A 26610-nucleotide genomic window follows, 5' to 3' on the forward strand; every position below is an offset into this window, starting at 1 on the left:
GGTGTGGTCCTGGTCAAGACAATCTCCTGAATTCCAAACTGAATGTCAGAATGGGATAGAAAGGTGATTTAAGCAATTTTGAGCGTGGCATGGTTGTTGGTGCCAGACGGGCCGGTCTGAGTATTTCACAATCTGCTCAGTTACTGGGATTTTCACACACAACCATTTCTAGGGTTTACAAAGAATGGTGTGAAAAGGGAAAAACATCCAGTATGCGGCAGTCCTGTGGGCGAAAATGCCTTGTTGATGCTAGAGGTCAGATTCAAGCTGATAGAAGAGCAACTTTGACTGATATAACCACTCGTTACAACCGAGGTATGCAGCAAAGCATTTGTGAAGCCACAACACGCACAACCTTGAGGCGGATGGGCTACAACAGCAGAAGACCCCACAGGGTACCACTTATCTCCACTACAAATAGGAAAAAGAGGCTACAATTTGCATGAGCTCACCAAAATTGGACAGTTGAAGACTGGAAGAATGTTGCCTGGTCTGATGAGTCTCGATTTCTGTTGAGACATTCAGATGGTATAGTCAGAATTTGGCGTAAACAGAATGAGAACATGGATCCATCATGCCTTGTTACCACTGTGCAGGCTGCTGGTGGTGGTGTAATGGTGTGGGGAATGTTTTCTTGGCACACTTTAGGCCCCTTAGTGCCAATTGGGCATGGTTTAAATGCCACGGCCTACCTGAGCATTGTTTCTGACCATGTCCATCCCTTTGTGACCACCTTGTACCCATCCTCTGATGGCTACTTCCAGCAGGATAATGCACCATGTCACAAAGCTTGAATCATTTCAAATTGGTTTCTTGAACATGACAATGAGTTCAATGTACTGAAATGGCCCCTACAGTCACCAGATCTCAACCCAATAGAGCATCTTTGGGATGTGGTGGAACGAGAGCTTTGTGCCCTGGATGTGCATCCCACAAATCTCCATCAACTGCAAGATGCTATCCTATCAATATTGGCCAACATTTCTAAAGAATGCTTTCAGCACCTTGTTGAATCAGTGCCACATAGAATTAAGGCAGTTCTGAAGGCGAAAAGGGGTCAAACACAGTATTAGTATGGTGTTCCTAATAATCCTTTAGGTGAGTGTATATGTATATATACTAATATACATGATATACAAAGACATTACTGTAATCATCTCCTCTCTCCTCCCCTCTCTTCAGGGTGAAAGCTGAGTCTTCCTCTCCACCTCCATCTTCTATCACCACTACCTTATCCTCCGGGGCAACACCGCTCCCCCTACCCAGAACCCCCCTCTCCCCAGGATCCCCCAGAATGGGTCCCCTGACTTTCCCCTCTGATTCTCTGCCTGCCTCACTCGCTGATCCCTTCCCCTCACCCTCTGTCCCATCAGCTGTCCCCACCCCCTCACCCCTAACAGTCCATCTGGACTCCTCCCTCCTCCCTACGCCCCTCAGCTACTCCTCACCCACACTAGCTCTTCTTCCATCCTCAGAATTGCTCCCTTCCCAAATGGACACTGCCACTGTTGCCAATGATGTCCCAGAATCCACTGCCCCAGAGAACGCCTCTTCCCTGTTATTCACACCCCAAGTCTCTTACCTTCCACGCACCTCTGGGTCCAACCTTGTTGCACCACTACCCACCCAAGACTCAGCGACCACCACCTCCCTCCTCCTCACCCCTGTTCCTCCCTCAGTGTCCTCTACAACCCCCCATACGGACATCTTGGATGTCTCTGCTCCTCCCCTCCCTTTAGCAATGCCCTCGCCAGTCCCAGAGGTCTTGTCTTCAGAGTCAACCCTATCAGTTGCTTCCTCTCCAACAGTCCCCAAACCTTCATCCATGCCCCTACCTGCTCTTCCTGGAGATCCTGTCTCAAAACCCTCCTCACCTCCTGTCTCCTCCCCCCGCGTGCTTCCCATAGCAAAATCCTCTCTGTCCTCACCAAATATTCCTCCTGTCCCAAAACTTTCTGCATCTAATTCTCTCCCCCCTCCTGTCTCAAAACCTTCTCTGTCCACACCCCTCATTCCTCCCATTCCAAAAGCATCCTCACCTCCTTTCCCTGCCCGGGTACCTCCCGCCTCAAAGCTCATCTCAAGACCCTCAGCACCTCGAAAACATTCTGGTCCGCCCCAGCCTAGACCGCCTGTTCCTCACCCTCACTCTGTAGCCAAGCCATCCTCCCCTGCTCTCCCCAGACCTCCTCCTCCATGTGCCAGGCCCTCATCTCCCCCTCTCCCCACACCACTAGTCCCTCTAGGTCCTATTCCCTCTCCAGCCCTCTCTCCAGCCCTCTCTCCAACCCTTTCTCCAGCCCTTTCTCCAGCCCTTTCTCCAGCCCTTTCTCCAGCCCTCTCTCCAGCCCTCTCTCCAGTGCCCTCCCCAGCCCTCTCTCCCGTCCCAATTCTATCCCCATCCCCAATTTCACCAGCAAGCATCAGTATCCTGGAGAAGCTGATAAAAACATGCCCTGTGTGGTTGCAGTTGTCCATATCCCAGCAGAAAGCCTTGCTCATATTGACGAAAGAGCCTCTGGGGGTGAGTGGCAGACAGGCTTCCTTTACACCAACACAGAGGAGGCAACACGCTACAGTGCACCAATAACCAGTCTCACAGTTTCATCCATTCATTACTCACCGGCTCACCGACGGACTGACACTAGAAATACGTACTCAGAAGCTTATCAACGGCCGGGCGTCTTCCCCTGACAGGCAAATATCTTCACAGTAATTGTTGTTATGATATTCGTTGCGTTTGATTTTTTGCACCCAGATCTTTTTAGTGCGGAAAAGCACGGACCAGAAGGCCATGGTTCTGTCAGTGCGTGTGTCTAACCAGCAGGGGGAGCCCCAGGTCCAGGACATTCTGGTTAAAGAGGAGAGGTCATGTGAGTATCCTAACCAAAGAACCTCTATATTCTGTAATGGCGTCCCAAACCTCAATTGGCTCCCAGTGAAAATTGGATGTCTGTCCTTGTCCCGGTGAAGGAGGACTGGTCAATCGGTATGGGGAGTGTCTGTGTAACAGCCCCCAGCTATGCTCTACCACACATACGTCTACAGAACACATGACGAGAGCCCAGTCATCCACACCGTTGGACCACACTTAGAACCCATTACAGATGTGCTACATACGTTGAGTACTGTGGGTGACTGGGCTGTGGCTTCCTGTATGTTCACAGTACCGGACTTCCTGCTAGTCTGAGTTGGCCAGATTCTGGCTGCAGTTTAGAGGAATGTGTGTCATTGTGAAAGATACGTATTTAATGTGTCCACTTTAAACAGAGTAGTTATGCGTTCAGAAAATGTCACACATTCTCTCTGTCAAGGAGTGTGTCAAATGTACTTTGTATACATGTCTTTGACCATGACCGGTAAACGTGTCGGCCTTGAATTGTACTGAGCTTGGAATGTATTGCTGTGTTATCTTCTTTATCATTCCTGTTTTTTCCCCTGTATAAATTGTTGTTGTCTCTGGCTTGGATGGAGGTCAGTTTAGCCCTGTATGTTTATAGTTGTAATGTATGATTTGTGTAAAAGAGAGAGAATTGAAGGGGAGAGAAAGACAGAGCAACAAAAAGAGTGTGAGACAGCGAGAGAGAGAGTTATATGAAAAGAGCAGGGAAAGTACAGAGTTAGAGGGTCAGAGATAAACACAGAGACAGGGAGAGAGACAGACACAGACAGACACAGACAGAGAGAGACACAGCAATAGAGTTATACCTAAACATCTTCCCCACTATTTGTAACCATGGATTGATCACCCCATACCTCAAAATAGGTGAATCTGTGTGAACAGCAAGCTCTCTAAAGTCCTTTACAAGACATCAACAGTAGACTGACATTGACTCAGTGAAAATAATATCCAGAGCAAATGTCAAATTGTCTTCTTAGCAGAATATACATACAATACTATGGAATACGTTAATGTAGAGAAACAACAAGTGTTCAGTTAAAATTGACAACAAACCCAGATTTCTTTTTCAGGTACAAGGGGTGAGACAGGGATTCAGCTTGTGCTCCACGCTTTTGAACTGTTATATAATTTATTTGGGACCTTGAATATTCTGCGGTGCCCGGCTAAACCCTACACCTTCTGCCTTTTACACTCGTTACTGTTGTCCCCAAACATGGATAGGAGCACCTCGTGCGTCTTGTGCACAAGATCTAAGTAAGACAAATATAATGATGCTCCAAAAAGCTGTCTAGATGTAGGACCATGAATATAAATTCCACTTAAAAATGTACACCAGTTCCTGCTTAAACATCAACACCACAGGTAACTTCCAAAAGCAATGAATCATATATGGCACAAAACAATCAAAAGAACATGAAACTTGACATTCCTATCAGAATCTGATATGAAATATTCCAATCAGGATCTGACATGAAATATTCCAATCAGTTATTGAATTTATTGCCCTCTATGGTGATGTAGTCTGAGGCTGAACAAAAATTTACAAAGTCGGACCAACCCCCAATTTGTATTGCTAACAGCGAATACTGCAAAAGTGTACAATGCAAAACCCAAAATAATGCAAACTATGACCACTGTGGCGAGAAGACATTCTCTCCTGCTTCAGCATGGGGCAACGCCCCAGGGAGAACCACCTGGCCCGGGGCTGCAAAATTGAAACTTCTTGAGAAGTTACTCCTGCCCGCTATAAGGGCTTGTTGGGGGAGGATAAAGGGGCCCCAGGAAAGCAGCTCTGAGCAGCATGAGTGGAAGAAAGTAGTGACCTGCAGGTTTTTATGTTTGGGTTCACCGCCTTCTTCCTTTCGATTAGGTTTCTTCTGCCTCTTTTGTAAATAAATTATCTCATATAATAATGAATTATTATATGTCTCTGAAAACTGGAACTGTCAGTTCCCTGTTTCTTTTCTTGTGACATTACACTATACCCACTAATTATCAAAAACAAATAAAATAGCTATTACATTTTACAATCACAAGTGATTCTCAAATGTTCTATCACAAAGCCCTCATATGAACAGATTAACCTGGAGAACACCCTGTTCCCAAACACAACATGTACCCCACAACTGCCACACAGTTAAACCCAACCATATCATGAGCAAAACAGAACTATTTGGATGGGATCAACAAAAGATACTGAGGAAATTGGAACACTACCTTGTCCTAAATGGACAGTGGCAGAAAAACCTTGACCGTGTTCTTGATGTTGAGAGAAACTAAGTAGAAAAAAACAACAACAGTGTAATCTTAACCAATATTAATCTGTTGATTTTCCCTTGCCATTCATTATATACTGATTGTTACAACATGGTACAGTGTATATCCAATAATAAATATTAACTTATTTTTGTTTGTATAATATTTACTTATAAATATTTTGTTTTTACTAAATTTGGTGAAAAATTATTTTAGATATTTTCTACTTGCTATGGCAGTTGTTAACAAATATGTTTCATGCCATTTTTAGAGAGATGTCAATATTAATATTGCACTGGGTTTTAACACTGTCTCTGCCCTCTAACAGTGATGTACTTGGAAGGGTCTGTCCTGGTCTTTGACAACATCTTCAAACTCATCGCCTTCTACTGCATCAGCCGGTAGGACCTGACTGTCCTTCTGATCTTACACTTCCTCTGAACTTTCTTTAAGCTTAATTCAAAACACTTGATTCCAGATGAATAATGACGTGATCCATTACCTTCCAGAGATATTCTCCCCTTCACTCTGAGGTTGCCTCAGGTCATCGTTCAGGCAACCAAGTATGAGGACATAGAGATGATGTCGTTGTTAGGCTCAGGTTGGTAATGGAACATTTTGAAAATGCTATGTTGACTTTCAGATGTATAATAGTTTGTGAGTTGAATGCAGTTAGATGTGTGTGTGTATGTGTGTCAGCTTTTATGTTTACACACGCTGTCTAGGGCATGAGCTAGCTTCCTTCTTTAAGAGTTTTATATAGCACCACCCGAATGATTCATTTCTAAACAAAAGATCTTCCATTCCCACCACTTTGTTCAGTTCCTTTCTCTCATGTGAATGCTGATCACTTCTCAACTAGTCATCTTCGACTAAAGACATCTTCTTATGCACAGAAAGCACCATAACTAGAGCCAGGTGAAACAACAGGTCTGCCCGGCCCAAAGGTCAGCTGGAGCCATGTCGGCCGGTAATGTACAAACAATGTATTAATTGGATGTATCAGTGATCCTTTTTCTTCCTACTCACAGATTTCTGGGGTTCTCAGCTGAACTGCTCCTCAGAGGAGGTGGACCAGAATAAGGACCACAGCAGCTCCTCCTGTGAGATCCAGCTGTCTGTGGGAACCGCTAATGACCGCCTGTGGTACGTCAACCCCATCTTCATAGAGGAGTACTTCAGCAGCCTGGAGGCGTCTGGCACCCTCCCCACCCCGATTTTCAGGAGCCAGAGCCTGAACACCCCAGGGCAGGTGCCCCCGAAGTTCAAACGCCCTCCGCCTCGACCCCCCAACGTACCGGAGGTCTTCTTGCTGTCGCAGGGGGCCAAGCAGGGGACCAGAGGAACGTCTGATTCCCCCTCTCCCCGCTCACCCCCCCCGCCCCTTATAGCCACAAACTCAACGCGTCAGAAAGGGGAAGGAAACACCAGCGAGGACAAAGGGGAGAGAACTCCTCCTCAGAGAGAAGTGTCAGACACACTCACTAACCCGTTCACAGCTAAACAGCCTCCACAGCCCCCGTCAGCCCACGGAGTGACAGCAGGACAGCGACATCCGGGACCCCGCCTGGCGCCGCACAAAATACCGCCGGTGCCCCTAAGACGGAAGCCCTCAGAGAAGTGTCCCTCACCCACAGAACAAGAGCTGTCACATCTGGAAGAGGGCGCTCCGACACTCACTACGTCCTCAAAGAGGAAGGAGAAAGAGGAAGAAGAGGCCAAAGTGGCTGTTGCTTCACTGGTCCGCATTGATGACGCCTCCGTCATAGCTGTGGAGGAGAAAGGGTTAGGAGCTGAGGCCTCTGTTGGCGTGAGAGTCTCACCGCAGAAGCAAGGGACTTCGGAGACTTCCAACAGCAGTGAGGGTGTTACCGTGGCCAAAGCTCCGCTAATGAAGAAGGCAACGGCTCCAGTCCCGCCTCCCAGAAGGAAAAAGTCATCCCAGGCTACGCCCACCACAACACTCTTCTCAGCCGTGATAGGCGGAGGACTCCTGTCAAACGACGCATCGCTGACGGAATCCAGCCTGCCCCATCCCCACACCCCCAGCATCCATGTGACCGCCCACAGGCCCATCCCCTTCTCTGTTGGGGAGCTGAAGGAGACCAGAGGGGCAGACGTGTCCCTGTACTCCCCCCAGGGTGGAGCAGCCCTCCCCGCTTTGGAACATGACTCCTACTCCACCAGCAGCACGGAGGAGGAGGCCGACACCGTCGCCATCGGGGCTGGAGATTCCGGTGGCACCAACAACAGCAAAGTATTGATTCATTTAATTTCTTTCCCCCAGGAGGTCCGATTGGCCTTCCTCAGATGTATGGAAACCAACATGCTATACCTAGGCTGCCTTGGGGATCAGTATCAGAGTATGCATTATTTCCATGTAAACTAACGAGTTATCCCATAACTTATGCTTCAGTTTAACTACCCCCAGGTGTCAGTGAAGAGGACCTCCACCATTATGCTGGATCGGGCCAAGCATCGCCTCTCCATGGTCAACTTCTCCAATGTCTTCACCAACTTAATGAGCGCCGACCACAAGCTGCAGAAGAGAATCGTAGAGCTGTCCCGGGATGGGAGCTCTTACTTTGGGAACCTGATGAAGGATTATAGGTAAGCAGTTTATCAGAGTGCCTTAGTTTGTGGTTACTTTGACAGATTAGGGCTACACACACTGAAAATAATGTATGTTTATTGCAGATTACCGGCAGAATTGTGAGGAAAAAAAGTGGGACATATAAACGTACAATATTGCAGCTTGTATGTTCAAACAACCTCATTATTTATTAGGGGGAGTGGATATTGTAATCTCATACTTCTGTCAAGCAATGGAAAATAAAAAGAATTTGAACAAATTCCAGACCCTCTTGACCAACTAATAAATCAATGGATATCCAGGGTTTATATTCTGGAGACCATGGGGAAGCACACCTCCAGCACTGAGCTGCTGCAGGAGATCCGGCAGATGATGACCCAGCTGAAGAGTTACCTCATCCAGAGCATTGAGCTGCAGAACCTCCTGGAGCCCAACGTTTACACAGAGGACAAACTAGGTACCTGACTATTCACTTTACAGGCTCATGAATACTCATCTGTTAACATGCATACCTAAACGCTTCAGTCTCTACGGAAGTTATATTCAAAATTGTGACCTGCTTCTTGCTTTGAGAACCTCAGGCTATAATATCATGGTTTTTCATGTGCAGACCTGAATAACTTCTTTTGCGAAGCATGCAATGCACTTCAAGGTCAAAGTATGCTGATATTAGATTAGATTCAACTTTATTGTAATTGAAGAAGTACATGCAGGACAACGAAATGCAGTTTGCATCTAACCAGTGCGAATAGAGGGCAGAAAATTAAGTATTAAGTTTATGTATGTACAAGTGGGATAAATAGTTATGCTGGTACAAGTGGCGATTATAAAAAAAACTATGGCATTCTGAATTTGCAGTGGAGGCAAATTGAAGGAGTAGGGTAGCATGAGCAACTGAAATGCAGGGATAGCAGCAATGAGGTTCTGAGGAGGACTGTAACAATTGAAAATGTAAGTACAGTGGCAGTTCTAAATGTACAATGAAGGCAATTTTAAGGTGCAAGTCAGCATGTGCAAATGGAATACAGGAACAGCGGCCTGACGTACCTGTAGACAACTGAAAAACCCCTTTTCACATTTTATAAGAGTGTCAGAAAGGGTGGGTATGGTTCAGTAGTACAAAGGGTAGGTATGGTTGGTGATGGGTCACAGACAGGGCTTGACATTGGCACCCGCCCACCCACCAAATGCCACCTGTTGGCGGGTGGCATTCTATATATCTATACAAAGGGTTTTTCCTGCATTCAAAGGTCAAAGGCAACAGCCTTTCCAAAATCTCGCACCCCCTCTGAGTTGGCATGGTAAAACATGATTTTGCGCCCATACAATGAAACACTGCAACTAAAATAACAGTAGGATGAAACTTTTTATATATTGAGTGTTGCCAGGTGGAGTGTTTTTCCTACACAATTGGGCTATTTTGAATGAGCTTGGGCGAGTTGATTTGTTTTCTGGAGACAGCGGCAGAATACAGTTTATGGTGAATGAAATCTGGCAACCTTGCATACAGGACCACACGGGTCCAGACATTGCGGAGATGTCGGGAAAAACAAGTGGATCCTAGTTTTCTTTCACACCCATGCATGTCAAAATATTCCATTAAAACTTAATAACCTCAAACTACATCTAATGCGTAAAACATTTGTAAAACGTTTCAGTAGTGTGCATTAGCTGCACAAGTGTAAATGGACAACAAGGCAGATTTAACACTATAATAGTTGTCTTTTTCAAGTGTGTAGACACATTATATAAAGTATTTCACAGAGGGGTGTCCGGTAGAGTGGGGTACCACCTTTGCCTAATAGTGACTGAACCAGTGAACAAGACAGGCTAAGATGTAGCACACCATAGTCACATTTTATCAAATAAAACGTAATTCTAATTTCTAACCGTCACCAGCTTTCATTTTCGCTGCATTGAATTACAGTTCACACTTTATGTTAGCTTGTGGTGAGCTGATGTTTGCTAGCAACCTAAAATAACCTCAACCAGCGTTTGCAGCTGTTTGAAATCGAGTCAATGAGAGAAGCTTACTGTGCAGTTTATGTATTGTAGTGTTCCTTAGCTGGCAAGTTTACAGTGTTCATGTCTACCATCTGAAAGTCACTCAATGCATGTAGCTAATGTGAGGCTAATCCAGTAAGTTTGTTTTGTGTTGGTAGGGTTCACACACAATAGCTGAATAAGCATAGCTATAGTAGCGGGCAAACCAATGGCAGGGCTGAGGTGTTGAGGGACCAGGAGAAGAACTCGGAGATGTGGACACCCACATCTCAATCTTGATACTGATATCAATCTTGATACTACACAATTTGAGGCAAGACGCTAAACCTGCTGCTTTGCTTTTATGTTTTCATGCAGATGATATTTGCAGACTTTCATCTGTCAATATTTGTTTTTACTTAAAAAATATCCACTCCATCAATAGGCCCCCCCTATACCGCCACCTACAGGACATTTCTGGCAGGGCATTACATCTCTCTGGAGGTGTTTCTAAAGGTGTTACGTCTGTTTCAAATGTTCAGAATCTGAGAGGTGGCTGCAGTAAGACACTATTGGAGACAGGTGTATGAGTAGTCTGTTTACTGTAACACACAGCACATGGTGGTTTCATCTGCAATGGAGGTAGGTGGTCAAAGAAGTCAAACGGCTGGTCATTTTACATTTTATTGAACACTTTATTAGGATAGTCAATCTGTAGATGCTTTACAGACTATCGGCAGACTATCATTAGCATTTCGATTAAATATATGCTAAAACAAACCCTAACCATCTCATCTCTAACTTGAACCCATACACTTCCACCTATTCCAAACTTAACCCTAATATTAACCTTAGCAAACATTTACATTATTTTTCATATTTTGTTAATACTATGAATATCTATAGTAATTTTGACTATCCAAATAAAATGTAATCAAGGCTGGTCAAATGTTTAGAGCAAGTACAAGTACAGCACAACGAAGAGCTTTATGTATGTTTGAAAGCATGATGTCTGTCCCAGTTGATTGGAAGCAGGAAATGTGGAGCGGAGTGAGGTTAGCTAGACATCCTTTAATTCCTTCTTCTTTGAACATCAAATGACACAAAAGGAACCTAAGGTGCAGTACAACCGTGAGCTGCCGTGTAACAGAAAGCAAACCATGAACCACAAAGTGAATATTGTGGTAAAATACAAATAAAAACAGAATGCACGATGTGCAAATCATTCATCCCTACATTTTATTGAAAATAGTACAAACATATGACATGTTGAAACTGAGAGATGTTATTGTTTTTGGAAATATACATACCCATTTAGAATTTAGATGTCAGCAAAACTTTTTTAAAAATTTGGGACTGGGGCATGTTTACCACTGTGTTGCATTACCTCTTCTTTTAAGAATACTCTGTAAGCATTTGGGAACTGAAAATACTTTTTGCTGACAATAACTGTAGTTTTGAAAGTGAAATGTTTTCCCATTCTTGCTTGATATAGAATTTCAGCTGCTAAACAGTTTGGGGTCTCCTTTGTCGTATTTTGTGTTTCATATTGCAACAATGTTTTTCAGTGGGTAACAGATCCGGATTGCAGGCAGTTTAGCCATACTGTTGTAATACGGTCAGAATGTGGTTTGGCATAATATTGCTGAAATAACCAAGGCATTTCCTGAAAAAGACATTGTCTGGATGGCAGCATATGTTGCTCCAAAACCTGTATATATTGTTCAGCATTAATGGTGCCTTCACAGATGTGCAAGTCACCCATGCAATGAGCACTAATGCACCCCCATACCATCATGGATGCTGGCTATTGTACTGTGGGCTGATAACAAGCCGGATGGTCCGCCTTCTCTTTAGCCCGCAGGACACAGATTTTAGATTTTCTGGATTCACTCAATCAATCAATCAATCAATCAAAATTTATTTATAAAGCGCTTTTTACAACAGCAGTTGTCACAAAGTGCTTTACAGAGACACCCGGCCTTAAACCCCAAGGAGCAAACAACAGTAGTGTTGAATTTCAGTGAATCTTTTATTGATATTATGTACCACAGATGATGAGATCCCCAAATTATTTGCAAATTTACGTTGAGCCCCGTTGAACCCCTTCCTATCTTAACTTCTGAAAGACTCATCCTCTCCGGATTGCTCTTTTTATACCCAATCATGATACTGACCTGTTGCCAATTAACCTAATTAGTTGTGAGATGTTCCACCATGTTTTTTTTAGCATTACACTACCTTTTCAATCTTTTTTTGCCTCTCTCCCAGCTTTTTGAAACCTATTTCTGGCATCAAAGAAAACATCACATTTCTCAGTTTCAACATTTGATGTATTGTATTTGTACTATTTCTATTGAATATCAGGTTAAATGATTTGCACATCGTTGCATTCCGTTTTTCTTTACATTTTATGTAGCTTCTCAACTTTTTGGGAAACTGGGTTGTTAATATATATGGGGAAAATTTGTGGTCTATTAGTTTCCTGAATCATATGTGTGGGCAGAGTTTCACCCTCTGTTGTGTAGTTAAGCATCTCTTTGTTGGATTGCTGAGAACTATTTGTGTAATCATGTTCTTCAAAAAAGTTATGTTCAACTTTTTAAGATAAATAGTTCTTCACTCACCTAAAGGATTATTAGGAACACCTGTTCAATTTCTCATGAATGCAATTATCTAATCAACCAATCACATGGCAGTTGCTTCAATGCATTTAGGGGTGTGGTCCTGGTCAAGACAATCTCCTGAACTCCAAAATGAATGTCAGAATGGGAAAGAAAGGTCATTTAAGCAATTTTGAGCGTGGCATGGTTGTTGGTGCCAGACGGGCTTGTCTGAGTATTTCACAATCTGCTCAGTTACTGGGATTTTCACGCACAACCATTTCTAGGGTTTACAAAGAATGGTGTGAAAAGGGAAAAACATCCAGTATGCGGCAGTCCTGTGTGCGAAAATGCCTTGTTGATGCTAGAGGTCAGAGGAGAATGGGCCGACTGATTCAAGCTGATAGAAGAGCAACTTTGACTGAAATAACCACTCGTTACAACCGAGGTATGCAGCAAAGCATTTGTGAAGCCACAACACGCACAACCTTGAGGCGAATGGGCTACAACAGCAGAAGACCCCACTGGGTACCACTCATCTCCACTACAAATAGGAAAAAAAGAGGCTACAATTTGCACAAGCTCACCAAAATTGGACAGTTGAAGACTGGAAGAATGTTGCCTGGTCTGATGAGTCTCGATTTCTGTTGAGACATTCGGATGGTAGAGTCAGAATTTAGCGTAAACAGGATGAGAACATAGATCCATTATGCCTTGTTACCACTATGCAGGCTGGTGGTGGTGGTGTAATGGTGTGGGGGATGTTTTCTTGGCACACTTTAGACCCCTTAGTGCCAATTGGGCATGGTTTAAATGCCACAGCCTACCTGAGCATTGTTTCTGACCATGTCCATCCCTTTATGACCACCATGTACCCATCCTCTGATGGCTACTTCCAGCAGGATAATGCACCATGTCACAAAGCTCGAATCATTTCAAATTGGTTTCTTGAACATGACAATGAGTTCATTGTACTGAAATGGCCCCCACAGTCACCAGATCTCAACCCAATAGAGCTTCTTTGGGATGTAGTGGAACGGGAGCTTCGTGGCCTGGATGTGCTTCCCACAAATCTCCATCAACTGCAAGATGCTATCCTATCAATATGGGCCAACATTTCTAAAGAATGCTTTCAGCACCTTGTTGAATCAATGCCACGTAGAATTGAGGCAGTTTTGAAGGCAAAAGGGGGTCAAACAGTATTAGTATGTTGTTCCTAATAATCCTTTAGGTGAGTGTATATTAAGTATTTCTTGGTATGTCCGTATAATGTAGTAATATATCTACATTCAGCTGATAATGATTTGATTATTGCTTAGTATTCAATTCAGCGCAATTACCAAGGAACATTCAATAAATGGTAACCAGTGGTGTTTCAATGCAGAGGCTTTATAGGCCTATGGCCCAGGGCCACCAGCTAGGGAAACCAGCTAGGTGATTTGCCAGTGGCTGACTGACAGCTGTCCATGTTTGGAGTGATTGATTGTCTTTGGCACAAAGGACTGGCTGTGTCTAATAGTTGTAATTTGTCAGAATAAAGACCTTTAGCCCAGGGGAAATCACAGGTCAAATGGACTGGGCACAATTCGTTCCACTCTGTTATTTATTCAGCAAACGAAGCAGTGATGCTTATTTATAGGCAATTTGTTTGTGAGAAATGTTGTTTTTTTCATATGCAAATGTTGGCTTACTAATCTGCCAAGACTTTAAAAAACCTGGAATTAATCAATAAAACGATTGCTGATGTTTAAATGAGCCGACAGTTACATAGAGCTGGACAACACAATGTAAACCTGCATAAAGCTCCTTCCGCTGAGAGTTTTATTACTCAATCTTGTTCCTTCCACAGTGTATGTGTGATGGACATTAAAAGTCTGTCCAGTAGAACTCAATCAGTGTGAGACAGAGGCAAAATTCTCTTGGCACAATAACAGTTTTATTAAATTTGCAAGGAGAGAGATATCATAGCAACAAGGTTACCAGTGGAATGTCTCTGAAGCACAACTGGGAAAAACCTCCTTTTTTATGTGACAACATCTTACAAAATAGCTGACCTTTGAGACCTTTTTGAAAACATGTCTATCTGGTCTCAATCGGCCTAGGCTTGTTCCTTTGATTAGTTTAGCTCTTCTTTAGCACACCTTGCATTTTGTGCAGTCTAAATACATGGACTCAGTACTATCAGCCCACTCCTTAGCTAGTGATTTTCCACTGCCCTATACAATAGTCCGAATAATCAATACATCAGCTCAGTAAACGTCCATAACAGCATGTGTATATGTTTATCTTGAAAATATTATTCTTATGAAGAAATACGATATATGAAGTATGAACAAAAGTTGCTGCAGTCTGAAAAGGTTTCATGTTAATGATTAACTGTCAATGATTTACAATTGTGTAATACCATAAAAGGTCCTCTGTCTGACCTACTTAGGTTACCAGATAAAAAAATAAATGATTTGCCCATGTGATTGTATTTTCTCTAGCCCACAAGGACCTGACACATCTTGATAACTGAGAAAGAAGGACGTTACGTATGGAAAAAAGCTCATGGGTTTTGTTTATTTGTTTCATTCTCCAAATCATTCATACATTCCTTATTCCAACTAAGTTGCATACAGCCATTTAACTGTATGCAACTTTAAATTGTTTAACATAGTTCAGGGCATGTTTCCGGACATTGCGTTCATGTTTTCACGTTCAGAGAACACCTCTGCATATGATTGCTTCAGTTCTCACTAATCTTCAAATCCCCTTATCTACTGTCAGACTACTGGTGCAGATCAGAGCATTATCGGTGTGCGTGGGACGTTTCCAGTGACACCTGTGACATTCCAAGAGGGACACCAAACATGGTTGTTAATGAGGGATTTCAATGTTAATATTTGATGGCTTCATTGCTAGTATACAATAATTCCCCCTTGATATACTTACTTAGCCTTCAGCGTGATTGCTGAATGTCAAGTTCTCTTAAAAATCTTGTACTTGTAAAGACATGTTCAAGTCAGGATAATATATACTGTATACTTAGTTATGAACCATTTTGTTAGATTTACTGTAACTGCAGGAGTCATTGTATTAGGGGTAGCGGTGAGTCTGAGACAACTCTTTTATCCTTGTGGAAGGACACTGACTTACATAAACACATTACTTTCATAGACACATCTGCAAGCTACCTGACTGACTTTTTGGTCCTGTTCCTTTCCAGAGGTGATTATCGAGGCTGCTCTGTGTAAGGCTGTGCTGAAGCCTCTGCGTGAGGCCGTGTACTCCGGCCTGAAGGACATCCACGCCAGGGACGGCTCTCTGAAGAGGCTCAAGGAGAACCAGAGCGTGGTCCTGGGCACCACCACCACAGACCTGGGCGTCACCACCAGCATCCCAGAGGCGCCGGTCATGGAGAAGGTAAACAGGACGCATCGTAAAGTCTCTGTTGGTGACTTTGTTAGTGTCCAATGCGAGTACAGCTCTAAAACAGGAATTCACCCTTTAGTGATAAATAGAATGTTCCTCTCAATCTATATCAGGGATACGCAACTCTTATCCTGTCCAGAGCCTGCATGCTTTCTGTTCTACCTCATTGTTAATTGCAACCACCTGGTGTCCCAGGTTTAAATAAGTCCCTGATTTGATGGTGATAGTGAAAAAATGCAGTGGAACTGTCTTCCAGGTCCGGAGTCAGGTTTTGAGGGTTCTACAGCCATCTAATTTGTTTATCCGTCTTAGATCCAGCTCAAGCTAATGAGCCTTCACCAGGAGTACTCCCCTCAGAAGAAGATCGATCTGCTCCTGAAGGCCTGCAAGATCATCTATGAGTCCATGTCTGTGGGCTCCCCAGGTGAGGCCCTCTGTGTGTCATCAGCTAGATGGTGAGTGTTGATGAGGCCTGGCTGTCACGTGACCTGATCAGGGGTGGGTTTCCCCTTCCAGCAGGCAGGGCGCATGGAGCTGATGACTTCCTCCCAGTGCTGATGTATGTCCTGGCCCGGAGCGACATGGTCTACCTGCTGCTGGATGTGGAGTACATGATGGAGCTCATGGATCCAGCCTTGCAGCTTGGAGAAGGTGGACTGACAACCACGCACACATGCCAGTACAGCTGCTAACACAGTCAGATAATGGGTAGTAATGGTGTTCTTTTGTGCCTGTGTGCCTGTGTGTGTGTGTGTGTGTGTGCTCGTGTGCGTCACCAGGCTCTTACTACCTGACGACCACGTACGGCGTGTTGGAGCACATAAAGAACTACGACAAGCAGACGGTGACCCGACAGCTCAGCCTTGAGATCCAGGACTCCATACACCGCTGGGAGAGGAGACGCACCCTGAACAAGGGACGCGTGTCGCGCTCATCTGTCCAGGTAGGTTGGAACCATCGGGGGTGGAGCGGAATGGGATGTGTCGCTGCTGTGGGGTGGGGGAGAGGAGCGGAATGGGATGTGTCGCTGCTGTGGGGTGGGGGAGAGGAGCGGAATGGGATGTGTCGCTGCTGTGGGGTGGGGGAGAGGAGCGGAATGGGATGTGTCGCTGCGGTGGGGTGGGGGAGAGGAGCGGAATGGGATGTGTCGCTGCTGTGGGGTGGGGGAGAGGAGCGGAATGGGATGTGTCGCTGCTGTGGGGTGGGGGAGAGGAGCGGAATGGGATGTGTTGCTGCGGTGGGGTGGGGGAGGGAAATGGGATGGGGATGTGTCGCTGCTGTGGGGTGGGGGAGAGGAGCGGAATGGGATGTGTTGCTGCGGTGGGGTGGGGGAGGGAAATGGGATGGGGATGTGTCGCTGCTGTGGGGTAGGGGAGTTGACGGGTGCTGTGATCACCGCGTTGTCACTATGGTGACAACGAAAAGGAATTGTGACCCAAATTCTGCCGTTTTTTTCTTCCGTTTGTCCCGTCCCAGGACTTCATCAACGTGTCTTTCCTGGAGGCGGGCTGTAACACTAAGACCCTCGGGGTTCGTCCAGCCACCACAGCCCAAGATCTGTGTGCCCAGTGTGCTGACAAGTTTGAGGTGCTGGAGCCAGAGTCCTACAGGTGAAAAAATCCTGACTTTGAGCCCCTGAGCAAGGCATTCGAGTACAAAAAAAATATCCTGGCTCCATTTACGTTTTCCACCAAATGGACATTGAACTGTTTGATTTAATGATATGCGATATCGTGCTGATCTGCTCTGTTCTGTGTTGTTCTCCAGCTTGAGTGTTTTGGTGGAAGGCCACTACCAGCCGGTAGCTCCTGAGGAGTTCCCGTTGACCATCAAGTCCAGTCTCCACCACAGCGAGCCCAGGAAGGAGTACTACTTTGTCTACCGACCGGGACGGACCGAATCAGAAGGACAGGAGGCAGAGGCAGAGAGCCAGCAGCAAACAGTCATGGAGGAACCAGAACCTGAAGTGGAGGAGAGTCTTATTGAGATTTGATATGAAGGCGCGTCAGACCACTGTGCTTGTGCAAGCCTCTGTAACACACACTTAAGACAACAAGTGCCTTTCTGCTTGAGTGGAACTCCAAAAACTGAAATGATGGTTCTGCTCTTATATCTTCGATACAATATAACAATGTGCTTGGCCATTTTGAATATGTGGAGACTTGGGGAAAGAAAAGAACCACCACCAGAACCTCACCAAGAAGAAAGTAAATGTCTGTCGTATCAACAAGGGGACCCACTCAAGTTTACCTTGGATTCTGCATTTAATGGTGACTCCTAATATGTACTGTAGTATTATCTCCAATATTGATCAAAGCTCTAGCCATGATGAGCAGATACTGATCATTCAGTTTGAAATAGATAATTAAAAGATAAGCACAAGGACTGTCTTGCCAGCATCCCAAATGTCACCTATTCACTATGTAGTGCCCTACATGTGAAAGATTAGTGCACTATTTATTACATATTATGTCATTTGTTATGCATACGAGGTACTCTGTCCGCATGGCGTTCCTTTTTGGCTTTTTGGCTTCTTCCACGGTTTGGACTTTCGCTAAAGATATTTTTGCGCGGCAATATCCTTGCCAGTATTATCTCAAAGGCTTATATGCTCACAAAGGACTGCTACTCTTTTTATATCAATATTTGCAGTGACTACATTTCCTGAAAACAAAATGTCTGAAGACTCGTTCTTGAAGGGTTAGGGTTACGTCACACAGGGTTGTTCACATGAAGCCAGAGGCAGCGTTCCAAACGAAGACACAGATATGTCAGGCTATTTCTGGTGAATGTGTGTGTGGGTGTGTGATCTTTTTATTACCTATTTGGAGTACAAAGGAATGTGGGGGAGCACTGTTTGTCAGGTGGAGGGAGGGAGAGAGGCAGACACGGAGGGAGGAAGAGACAGAGAGAGACGAAGAGATGAAGACCAAAGCATTGCCACCGCTGAAAACGTCTGACAGGATACCGGCTCACGTAACAGAGCTTAGAACATGCCTTAAAATCACTCCACTGTCCAAGTGAAATATTACCATTGCACCTGTCAAATTAAAAATGTCTTGTTGAGCTTGTGGAAATGGTGCCTGAGCTCTTTATTTACAGTATAGATTAATCCCTGTATCAACATTCTAAATAACTGAATCTATACACATATAATTGCTATGCAGTGAATTGCCAAAAGTTGCTTTTTAAACAACTGACATGTTGATAGACAAAACATAAACCATCCTTTCTGCCTGTATACCCATAAGTATTTTGTCATGAGATGGCCATAAACAATAAAATGCTACAATAAGATGTTTGGAATTCCCCTTTTTAGTGAAATAGTTAAACATTTCTGAGGTGTACTTCATTTTGAGGACACAGGGTATTTCAGAAAGCGGGTTTAGTGAAAACTTAGAGTTAGTTGACCCAGAGAAACTCTGGGTTTCCAGTTTCACTGAGCCAGTTCAGTGTTTCTCTGAGTCAGTTACTACAGTAGGACAATGTACTCCATGAAGCTAACCTGCTCACTAGCAGGTTTTATTCAACTAACCCTGAGTTTGTCCTACTCCTCAAATTAAACTTGCCATCTGAAGGTACCAGACATGGCGTGTCCTCTTCTCAAAGAGCCAGTTGATATCAAACCACAAATACCCTGCAGAAATCTCAGTCGGGAGAGGTTGATCAGACACCGCTTGGATGTTATATCATTCCCGGATGATTATCTGTTTGAGCGTTACCATTTTTCTGCAGATTTTTCTGCAGATCTCAGGATCAGCTCCAGGATCCAATGATTGAGGGGGCATTTTTTCAGTTTAAGGGGAAACAAAAACAGGGATGGGCACAGATTCTATCTTGTGGGGCAATGCCCGGCTTTGCCCCCCACGTGGATCCGGGCCTGATTTATCTGAACAATATTCTCAGCCCTCATATCATTCCTATGACACATCGTGGACATGCTCTCAGTTCGGAACAAATTCTTTGTGTTGCAGTTTTCTGTATAACATCGGTGATTATTTCCAAGGCAACCATCTGTCGGGCTGTCAGAGGTGTATCTTTTGCACTGAAACGTTTACTGTACACTTTTGTAGTGTTCCCAAGTCACAGACCCAGAAGACTCATCAAAGAAGAATTCCACAGAATTACAGGTATCAATCAGTCTAAGCAGTAATCATTTCATATAGTATGAAGCTTTGAGACTTGAAGCACTAATTAGTTAATAGTTTAGGGTTTCCAGGGGTGATTGGTTGCATAGATGGCACTCATATTCCTATCACAGCTCCTAAATTAAGGAGATTATGTGAACAAGATGTGTTTCCACAGCATTAATGTGCAGGTAGGCCAACAAAGAATTGTACCGCTACAAGAAAATCAGTGTGCCAATCTGTGTCTAAGACAAATGGATGGGCGTCATTGGCAAAAAGATGAATGTACATATATCATTAATTTGAATGACTGACCTCTTATGTAGGCCCTTGTTTCCTGGGGGGTGATTGGTTCTGAACTTCCTCCAGGGATGCTTTCAGCAATAGTTCGCCCACTGTTTTGACTGAGGGCATCTCTACAGCCTCTGTTGCACCCCCACCTGTTTTTCAGCCCTCAGCCTTTTTTCTATTGGCTCTAATGGAGGTCCAATTTCAACATGTCCAGCAAGCACAAATTTGGAGGCTTGAATGCATAGAGGCATTTCGGTGTTACTTTTGAATAGACAATATTAATAACTGGCAGTGTTGAAATGGCTGAACATTTTAGAAAATGCCACTTACTACTTAAATATAACACATGTTGATTGTAATCACTGAAAGCTGTTTAATTTGTTAGGGGAGGCTAAACAACATCACAATTGCTTGTATTGAAATTACACCTTTTGTATATGTTTATATTTCATCTTCAGTTGCTGCCAAGTATGTCTTGTGCCTGTTTGGTTGCACCTGCATAAATATTACACCCCCCCGCACCCATTATATAAATGTTTAATGAGTGGAACACACAAGATTTCTTCTCAATTAATACTCACGCATTGACTCATTGTACATTTTCTGCCAAGCCTGCTCACGTTCTTTTGCTGCTGCTACTGTATTGCTTGTTTTCTTGAATATATACTCATATTCGGCATATGCTATGATTAATATTTCTAACTCCACTCGGGAGAAGCATGGGTTTGAGCCCTTTTTCTCCTGTTGCCATGGTGAGTCATGTTATCTGCGTTCTATTGATGAGGGCTTTTTATCTCCTTGTGCGCATTCTTTACTCAGGGTTAACTTAACTCAGAGTTGACTGAACTAATAGTTACCACCTTTTCCGAAAGCGTCAACTCTTGAGTTTGACAGCTCAGAGTCAGCCAACCCAGAGTTGTGGTTTAAACTCAGAGTATGTTAACCCTTTTCAATATTTTATGAAAATATTGAAAACATAAATACAGTTACATTTTGTTTCTATTTACAATGTTTGGGAATGCTTTTATAATTTAGTAAAATATAAATATAACAAACGATAAGATTTCAGCTTAATTTCACCTTTCTTATTCCTGAAAACATCACTAGACATTTGCTTTGCCACAGATAGATGTTTTTTTTCCAGGACAGGAAAACTGAGCTATGCAAACACAGCTTTCATATATTGCAAATTTCAAATGACATCTCCTAACTCCACAGGTAATGGGGAGAGAGAGCCAAATCCCGAGAGTTGACGAGAACTGGATTCAAAGCTGTTCCTTAAAGCCAAATGTTGGTCCAGAACCACTGCAAGGTCACCTTGTCTGATCACACGTTGAAAATGACATTTTCTAACATATATATAACAAATTCCCCCCCACATGAAACCTGCCCAAACCATATTAAACCTCCTTTTCTGTCTTTCTCTTCTTCCCCCAATTATCCTGCTCTCCAACACCCATCCAGTAACACTCCACCAAAATGGAGAAAAATCCACAAAAATCAATGTCTGGTGTGGTGTCCTCAGTTACCTCCAAATCAATATCCACTCCAACCCTCCGATATTTACCGATCAGCTTGTCTTTCCCAGTCTTTGATGATGTTATCGTGTTATTATATTTGCATTAGGTGTGATGTAACTGAATACAGCCATTCGCTAACACCCCAGTTGCTTCGTTGATTTAATGATTTATGTGTAAGCCCCATTTTTCAAAAATTGAAATAAATATATCCCAGAAACATTTTCTACGTGCATATCTGTCTTCCCAGTCACGTGAAATCCATCAATTAGGGTCTAATAAATGAAGTCATTATTGTAATTGTTGCATGTAATCTTTAAACTTTTGTTCAGTATATTTTTGGGGTTATATACCACGCCCCCTCATGTATTGCACTGTTTGAGGTAAATGGTATCCAGGACCTGAACTATTCATTTTAATAATGTTTAAAAGGAGCAAGAAACCTGGCTGCCGACTACAGTCCCCTTGCATCATAAATTATTTCTAATTATTGATTAATTCGTCACAATTTATACACAATAATAGTTATAATAATTGTAATTATTATTAATAGTTGCCTGCTGATATATTTATCCTATTTCACACTTGTAGAATGTGTTTTACACACACGGGTGAATTGGTATTTTTTTGCATAATCCACACTCCCTGAGGCACATTTAAAGAGTGGGGTCACATCCAGGGGATCAGAAATGTTTCCACAGCGACTCTGGAGCAATAAGGATTAACTGTCTCGCAAAAACGACAGGTTTTTCATCATGTCAGCTCAGAGGTTCAATCTAGCAAGTGTTCTGTTGGAGGTCAGATGCTGAAACTGCTTATTGTATCTACCGTCCGCCATGAGAGTGTGTGTTAATATCAACTGTTATTTGTCCCAGTGTAATTAACAACTGATGTAGAATAGCAGTGAAATGTTAACCTACGGTCCCTTTCCCCAAAAATCGGATAAGTAAATAAAGGAATTTATAGAGAAATACAAATAACTGTCAATGACAACATGAGGTCAGCTAATGAGTCAAACGCATTTGAACATCCACTGTCTTTTTTTAATGTTAGCAGGCAAAAACTATAATTGAAACAATGGCAGTCCCTTAGCCCTGTTCCCAGGCTTTACCATAGTGTGACCCCAGGATCTCTCTGTGAGGTGGCCATTATCCCCATCCCAGCACCCCCCCCCCTTTCTAATTCACTGTCTCATTTTAGCTATCATGCTATTGCCCTCTTTTTATGCTCTCTCCTTCTCGTATGCCCGGTCCCTCTTACTCATTCACTTTCTCTTGCTGTCACAGTCTCTCTCTCTTGCTCTGTGTTCCCCTCTCTCATCTATCGCCACAGTCTCTCTGTTCCTCTCAGTCCTTCCACTTTGTCTGTCAGTAATGAGCAGCAGGTAAGGAAGTATAAGGGCCTGTTGTTCTTCTGACACACATCTCCATTCCTGCTGACCATTTTTAAATACATCAAGAGGTTCCACCTGGCTAACGAGACCAGGTGTATGCAAATGCCTTTGGATTGTGCCACTGAGAGGTGATCTGCACAGTTCTATAGCCTTCAACTAGATCTTTCTGCTTCTGGGACTAAAGTGTTTAGTTATGTTGAAACATAGGTACAAGTGTAGGTGTTGAAAAAGCCTTTTTTTTTTACTTATTTCATTGGCCAATAAGTAAAACGTGAAATGGAGTGAAAATCGCACGTCATAGTTATTACATACAGAAGACACGTCTTTGGGTATTTTGTGTGTGTGTGTTTTTCTCGTTTTGCTCTGACAGTGTTTAAACATCTCTTTTTATGTGTGGGTTTGTGTGTGTGTGTTTGCTGTTAGTGATTTGTCGCTCTTGACAGTTGTCTAAAGGGACCCTTCAATTTTAATGAGACCAACGCATCGCTTCTCGCCGTGTTTCAAGATGTGCGTGGGTAGTAGACAATGAATGCAACCAACCCCATGCCAAGGCGTTCTGTATTCCACAACCCGTGTTCTGTTCAGGTCCTTAGCCCCAATTAGGTGACCTTGATATTCCACCCTGTACTCAGTAAAGGTTGTGAATCTGCAGGTCTGCTGGGGTCAACATAATTGTGTGTGTGGCCATTAGATTAATGCACCGTTTCCGTCGCCCAGTTGCGGAGACCGGGTACTCGTGGGCTGGGTATCCGCCTTCAACTTTTATTATTTATTTTTGCAATGTTTACATCCGTCGAGAGATCATTATGCACCATGACGTCCGGCGTCTTGCTGTCTGTCTACTCTGTTCTCTCTCTCTGATTCCTCCTGTCTCTATATTAAGAATCGTACCACCTAACAGGACATTCCTCCATCTGTGTAGTTTCTGATGTTTCAGGTCTGTTTTAAAGGAGACAATGGGGTCTTTTATCTCATATCGTCAACCAACCCTGGGGTATATAAGAGCCAGCAAACTCTGACTCCTTCTTTTGAGAGCTGTACATACAACTCATACGCCTGAGAGTGATCTCTTCACAAACACACACACACACACAGTTAGAAACCCTGTGGAAAGAGTTAAAGCCAGAGGCAAGACACTGGCCACCTCTGGAGAAACATCTCAACAATCTTCTATATACTTTATGGCTGAAAATCTAAGCAACCTGAAGACTGAAACACACGGAAAGCGTAGGTTCCTGACCATAAAGAACGGGAGACAAGGCGCCACTCATCATCAAACGTAAGAAACATTTACCAAATGTCTTTACTTTGCAATTCTACTTTTGCATTAAATATGTTGATTTGTTCTTTTATTAACTTATTGTATTTGATTTATGACGCATTTACCACTGATGTATTTTATATTATTATTACATCGTTTTTTGTTATAAAAGTAACAAAGGCATTTTTTTTTTAAGATTAGGCCTGAAATAAATAATCTTGACTGCAACTGAACACTAATTTCATAGCACAGCACATTTATAGGTAGCATGGTGCATGATAATTGCTGTATTGTCACCTCCAACCCATTATGCCCCACAAGTGCATTGATAAGGGTTATCTACAACTTTGTAAAAATTACACAGAATTATAATTAATTGAGAATGTCTGGTGTACCGATGACGTGACTGTCATTAAAGAAAATACTAGGTATATGTCTAAAAGTGGGAGCTTTTAGTAGAGAGTATGAATATCAAAAACATGATGATCTGCTGTATGGTAACATATCAAAACACTAATGTGTTCTGATTGGCTGGTTGTCTTGCCAGGCGGGCCTTTACTGTGGCTTTGAGGATGGCTGATTTGGCTCCTCCCCCTAACTCACGCCCCGCCCTCCTACTGGTCACCCTAATGGCCATGACCCTGGTGACCTCCGGCTACCCTCAGCCACACTTCCGCCCGGTACACAGGTATGACTAGGTAAAAACCAGGTGGAAGAAAGACGAGACACGCTCCATTAGGAATCACTCTGGTTTAATACATTTTAACAGGGAACACCCCTTCAACACAGAAGCAGATCAAATGTCTCCCTAGTCTTCACTTACCAGGCCCTTGTGTCCTAGTCACATACGTTCTGTCAACACATAACAATGGCCATAATACGAAGAGAATCAGCATGTGTCCGGAGCTGGAACCACAAATCAGATGCCAGTGCAATTAACGTATGACTGTCCAAAACAATCTAGCGACTATCAGCCCTGACCAAACAGACAGGCAGAAATATGTGCATTTCAGGAAAGAGAAGCACTATAATATTTTAATAGCCAAAGTGAATAGGAAATTTATCACACATTAAGATTCCAGTCATTTGATGTCCCCAATCCTCTGTCCTTTTAAAAATGCTAAGGTCCTGTGGTTCCCTCTGAAAATGTGAGAGGTTAGCAAGGAGAGGATTTTGACAACCGAATTCCTTCCCTTCTGACATTTTGAAAAAGGAGGTGAGGTGAGGGTGGCAGAATGAGGACGTGAGAAACGAGTAAACAGTTTTGACATTCACAGAGACTGTTTCCACCCGTTCCTCGCCAAAAGGGTGTGCTTCTTTATCTGGAGAGATGCTGCATTCTATCTTTTTCGGTAGATATTTAAGGCAGATGACTGAAAGATAATCCATCAATGTTAGTGAGTTATGCTAATAGAAATGGCTCTTTTTATTAGAGAGATCTCTATGAGAGTGAGTTCTGTCCTTAAAATGGCTCTATGTTTATTAGAGAGATCTCTTTGCGAGTGAGTGGTTTATGATCTCCATTATATGGAAATAATGAGCTCTCTGTACTCCTGGTCTAGGGGCTCCTCTCCTGGTGATCCTGGAGACTCCGACGAGAGAGAGGATTGGGAGGTGCTCTACCCCTCCATCTCGCTTCGTAACTGGAACATGCAAATGATGTCAGCCCCAGACTTTGGTGCGGCCAAGAGCAAGGAAGATCTCCTGGGAGAGCAGTGGCTCCCAATGGTGGGCCAGTTGCAGATGGACGAGAACATGGAGAAGGACTGGCTGGGCGATTGGGCTCCGCAGGACTCCAACAATGAAGAGAAGAGGAATATTGTGGTGGCGGATGATGCAGCATTCAGAGAAAAAAGTAAGCTGCTCACAGCAATGGAGAGACAAAAGTGGCTCAACTCATACATGCAGAAACTATTGGTTGTTAACTCCCAGTAGCAAGATGACTGCTAATTCTATAAACACCCTGATTAAAATGTTAATATGGAACCCAATTTGAAATTGAAATTGAATAAACCCTGATTTAAATTAGCATTAGAGTCATCAGACCATTGTTTCATGTTTGAGTGACTACACCGAATACGGAACATCAGTTGGCACATCACATGCATATGTTTATATGGCTTTTTAGCTGGAGTTCCATTTGTCATCGGCATTATTGATATGTTGAGATGTATCCACTGATATACTGCCTTTGAGGTGATTTGAACCTACAATAGATATTGTGGGTGTACCGTGGGAAGATTTGTTCATGTTGATGAGTGTAACTGTGA

The 26610-nt window shown here is 43.4% G+C and overlaps 3 protein-coding genes across 5 annotated transcripts in view; 2 read left to right on the forward strand and 1 right to left on the reverse strand.

The window, feature by feature from the left end:
- Window positions 1-6727, reverse strand: part of LOC105026070 (synaptosomal-associated protein 23) — a 24416-nt gene extending 17689 nt beyond the window's left edge. The window contains exon 1 of the mRNA XM_010897271.5: window positions 6648-6727. The gene's annotated coding sequence lies outside the window, so the exon portion shown is untranslated. The remainder of the gene's footprint in view (window positions 1-6647) is intronic.
- rin3 (Ras and Rab interactor 3) overlaps window positions 1-18446 on the forward strand; it is a 19787-nt gene extending 1341 nt beyond the window's left edge. Inside the window, exons 2-14 of one of the 3 annotated variants that reach the window (XM_034297347.1) lie at window positions 1183-2524; window positions 2759-2873; window positions 5487-5559; window positions 5668-5759; window positions 6190-7415; window positions 7575-7768; window positions 8054-8208; window positions 15546-15742; window positions 16064-16175; window positions 16271-16402; window positions 16531-16694; window positions 17228-17361; window positions 17519-18446. In XM_034297347.1, the coding sequence (XP_034153238.1) occupies window positions 1183-2524; window positions 2759-2873; window positions 5487-5559; window positions 5668-5759; window positions 6190-7415; window positions 7575-7768; window positions 8054-8208; window positions 15546-15742; window positions 16064-16175; window positions 16271-16402; window positions 16531-16694; window positions 17228-17361; window positions 17519-17744 (4162 nt within the window). In that variant the 3' untranslated portion in view covers window positions 17745-18446. Of the gene's footprint in view, window positions 1-1182; window positions 2525-2758; window positions 2874-5486; window positions 5560-5667; window positions 5760-6189; window positions 7416-7574; window positions 7769-8053; window positions 8209-15545; window positions 15743-16063; window positions 16176-16267; window positions 16403-16530; window positions 16695-17227; window positions 17362-17518 lie in introns of all 3 variants that reach the window. The other 2 variants (XM_013137374.3, XM_034297348.1) reach the window with 2 other exon arrangements.
- Window positions 18447-24129: 5683 nt separating this feature from the next.
- pth2 (parathyroid hormone 2) lies at window positions 24130-26610 on the forward strand. The gene is made up of 3 exons (XM_010897300.2): window positions 24130-24358; window positions 24888-25028; window positions 25903-26610. Exons 1-3 carry the CDS (start codon window positions 24261-24263, stop codon window positions 26273-26275), a joined length of 612 nt encoding a protein of 203 aa, XP_010895602.1. The 5' UTR covers window positions 24130-24260; the 3' UTR covers window positions 26276-26610.

This window comes from Esox lucius, chromosome 15 (genome assembly GCF_011004845.1).
Source record: "Esox lucius isolate fEsoLuc1 chromosome 15, fEsoLuc1.pri, whole genome shotgun sequence".
In the NCBI taxonomy this organism is placed as follows: domain Eukaryota; kingdom Metazoa; phylum Chordata; class Actinopteri; order Esociformes; family Esocidae; genus Esox; species Esox lucius.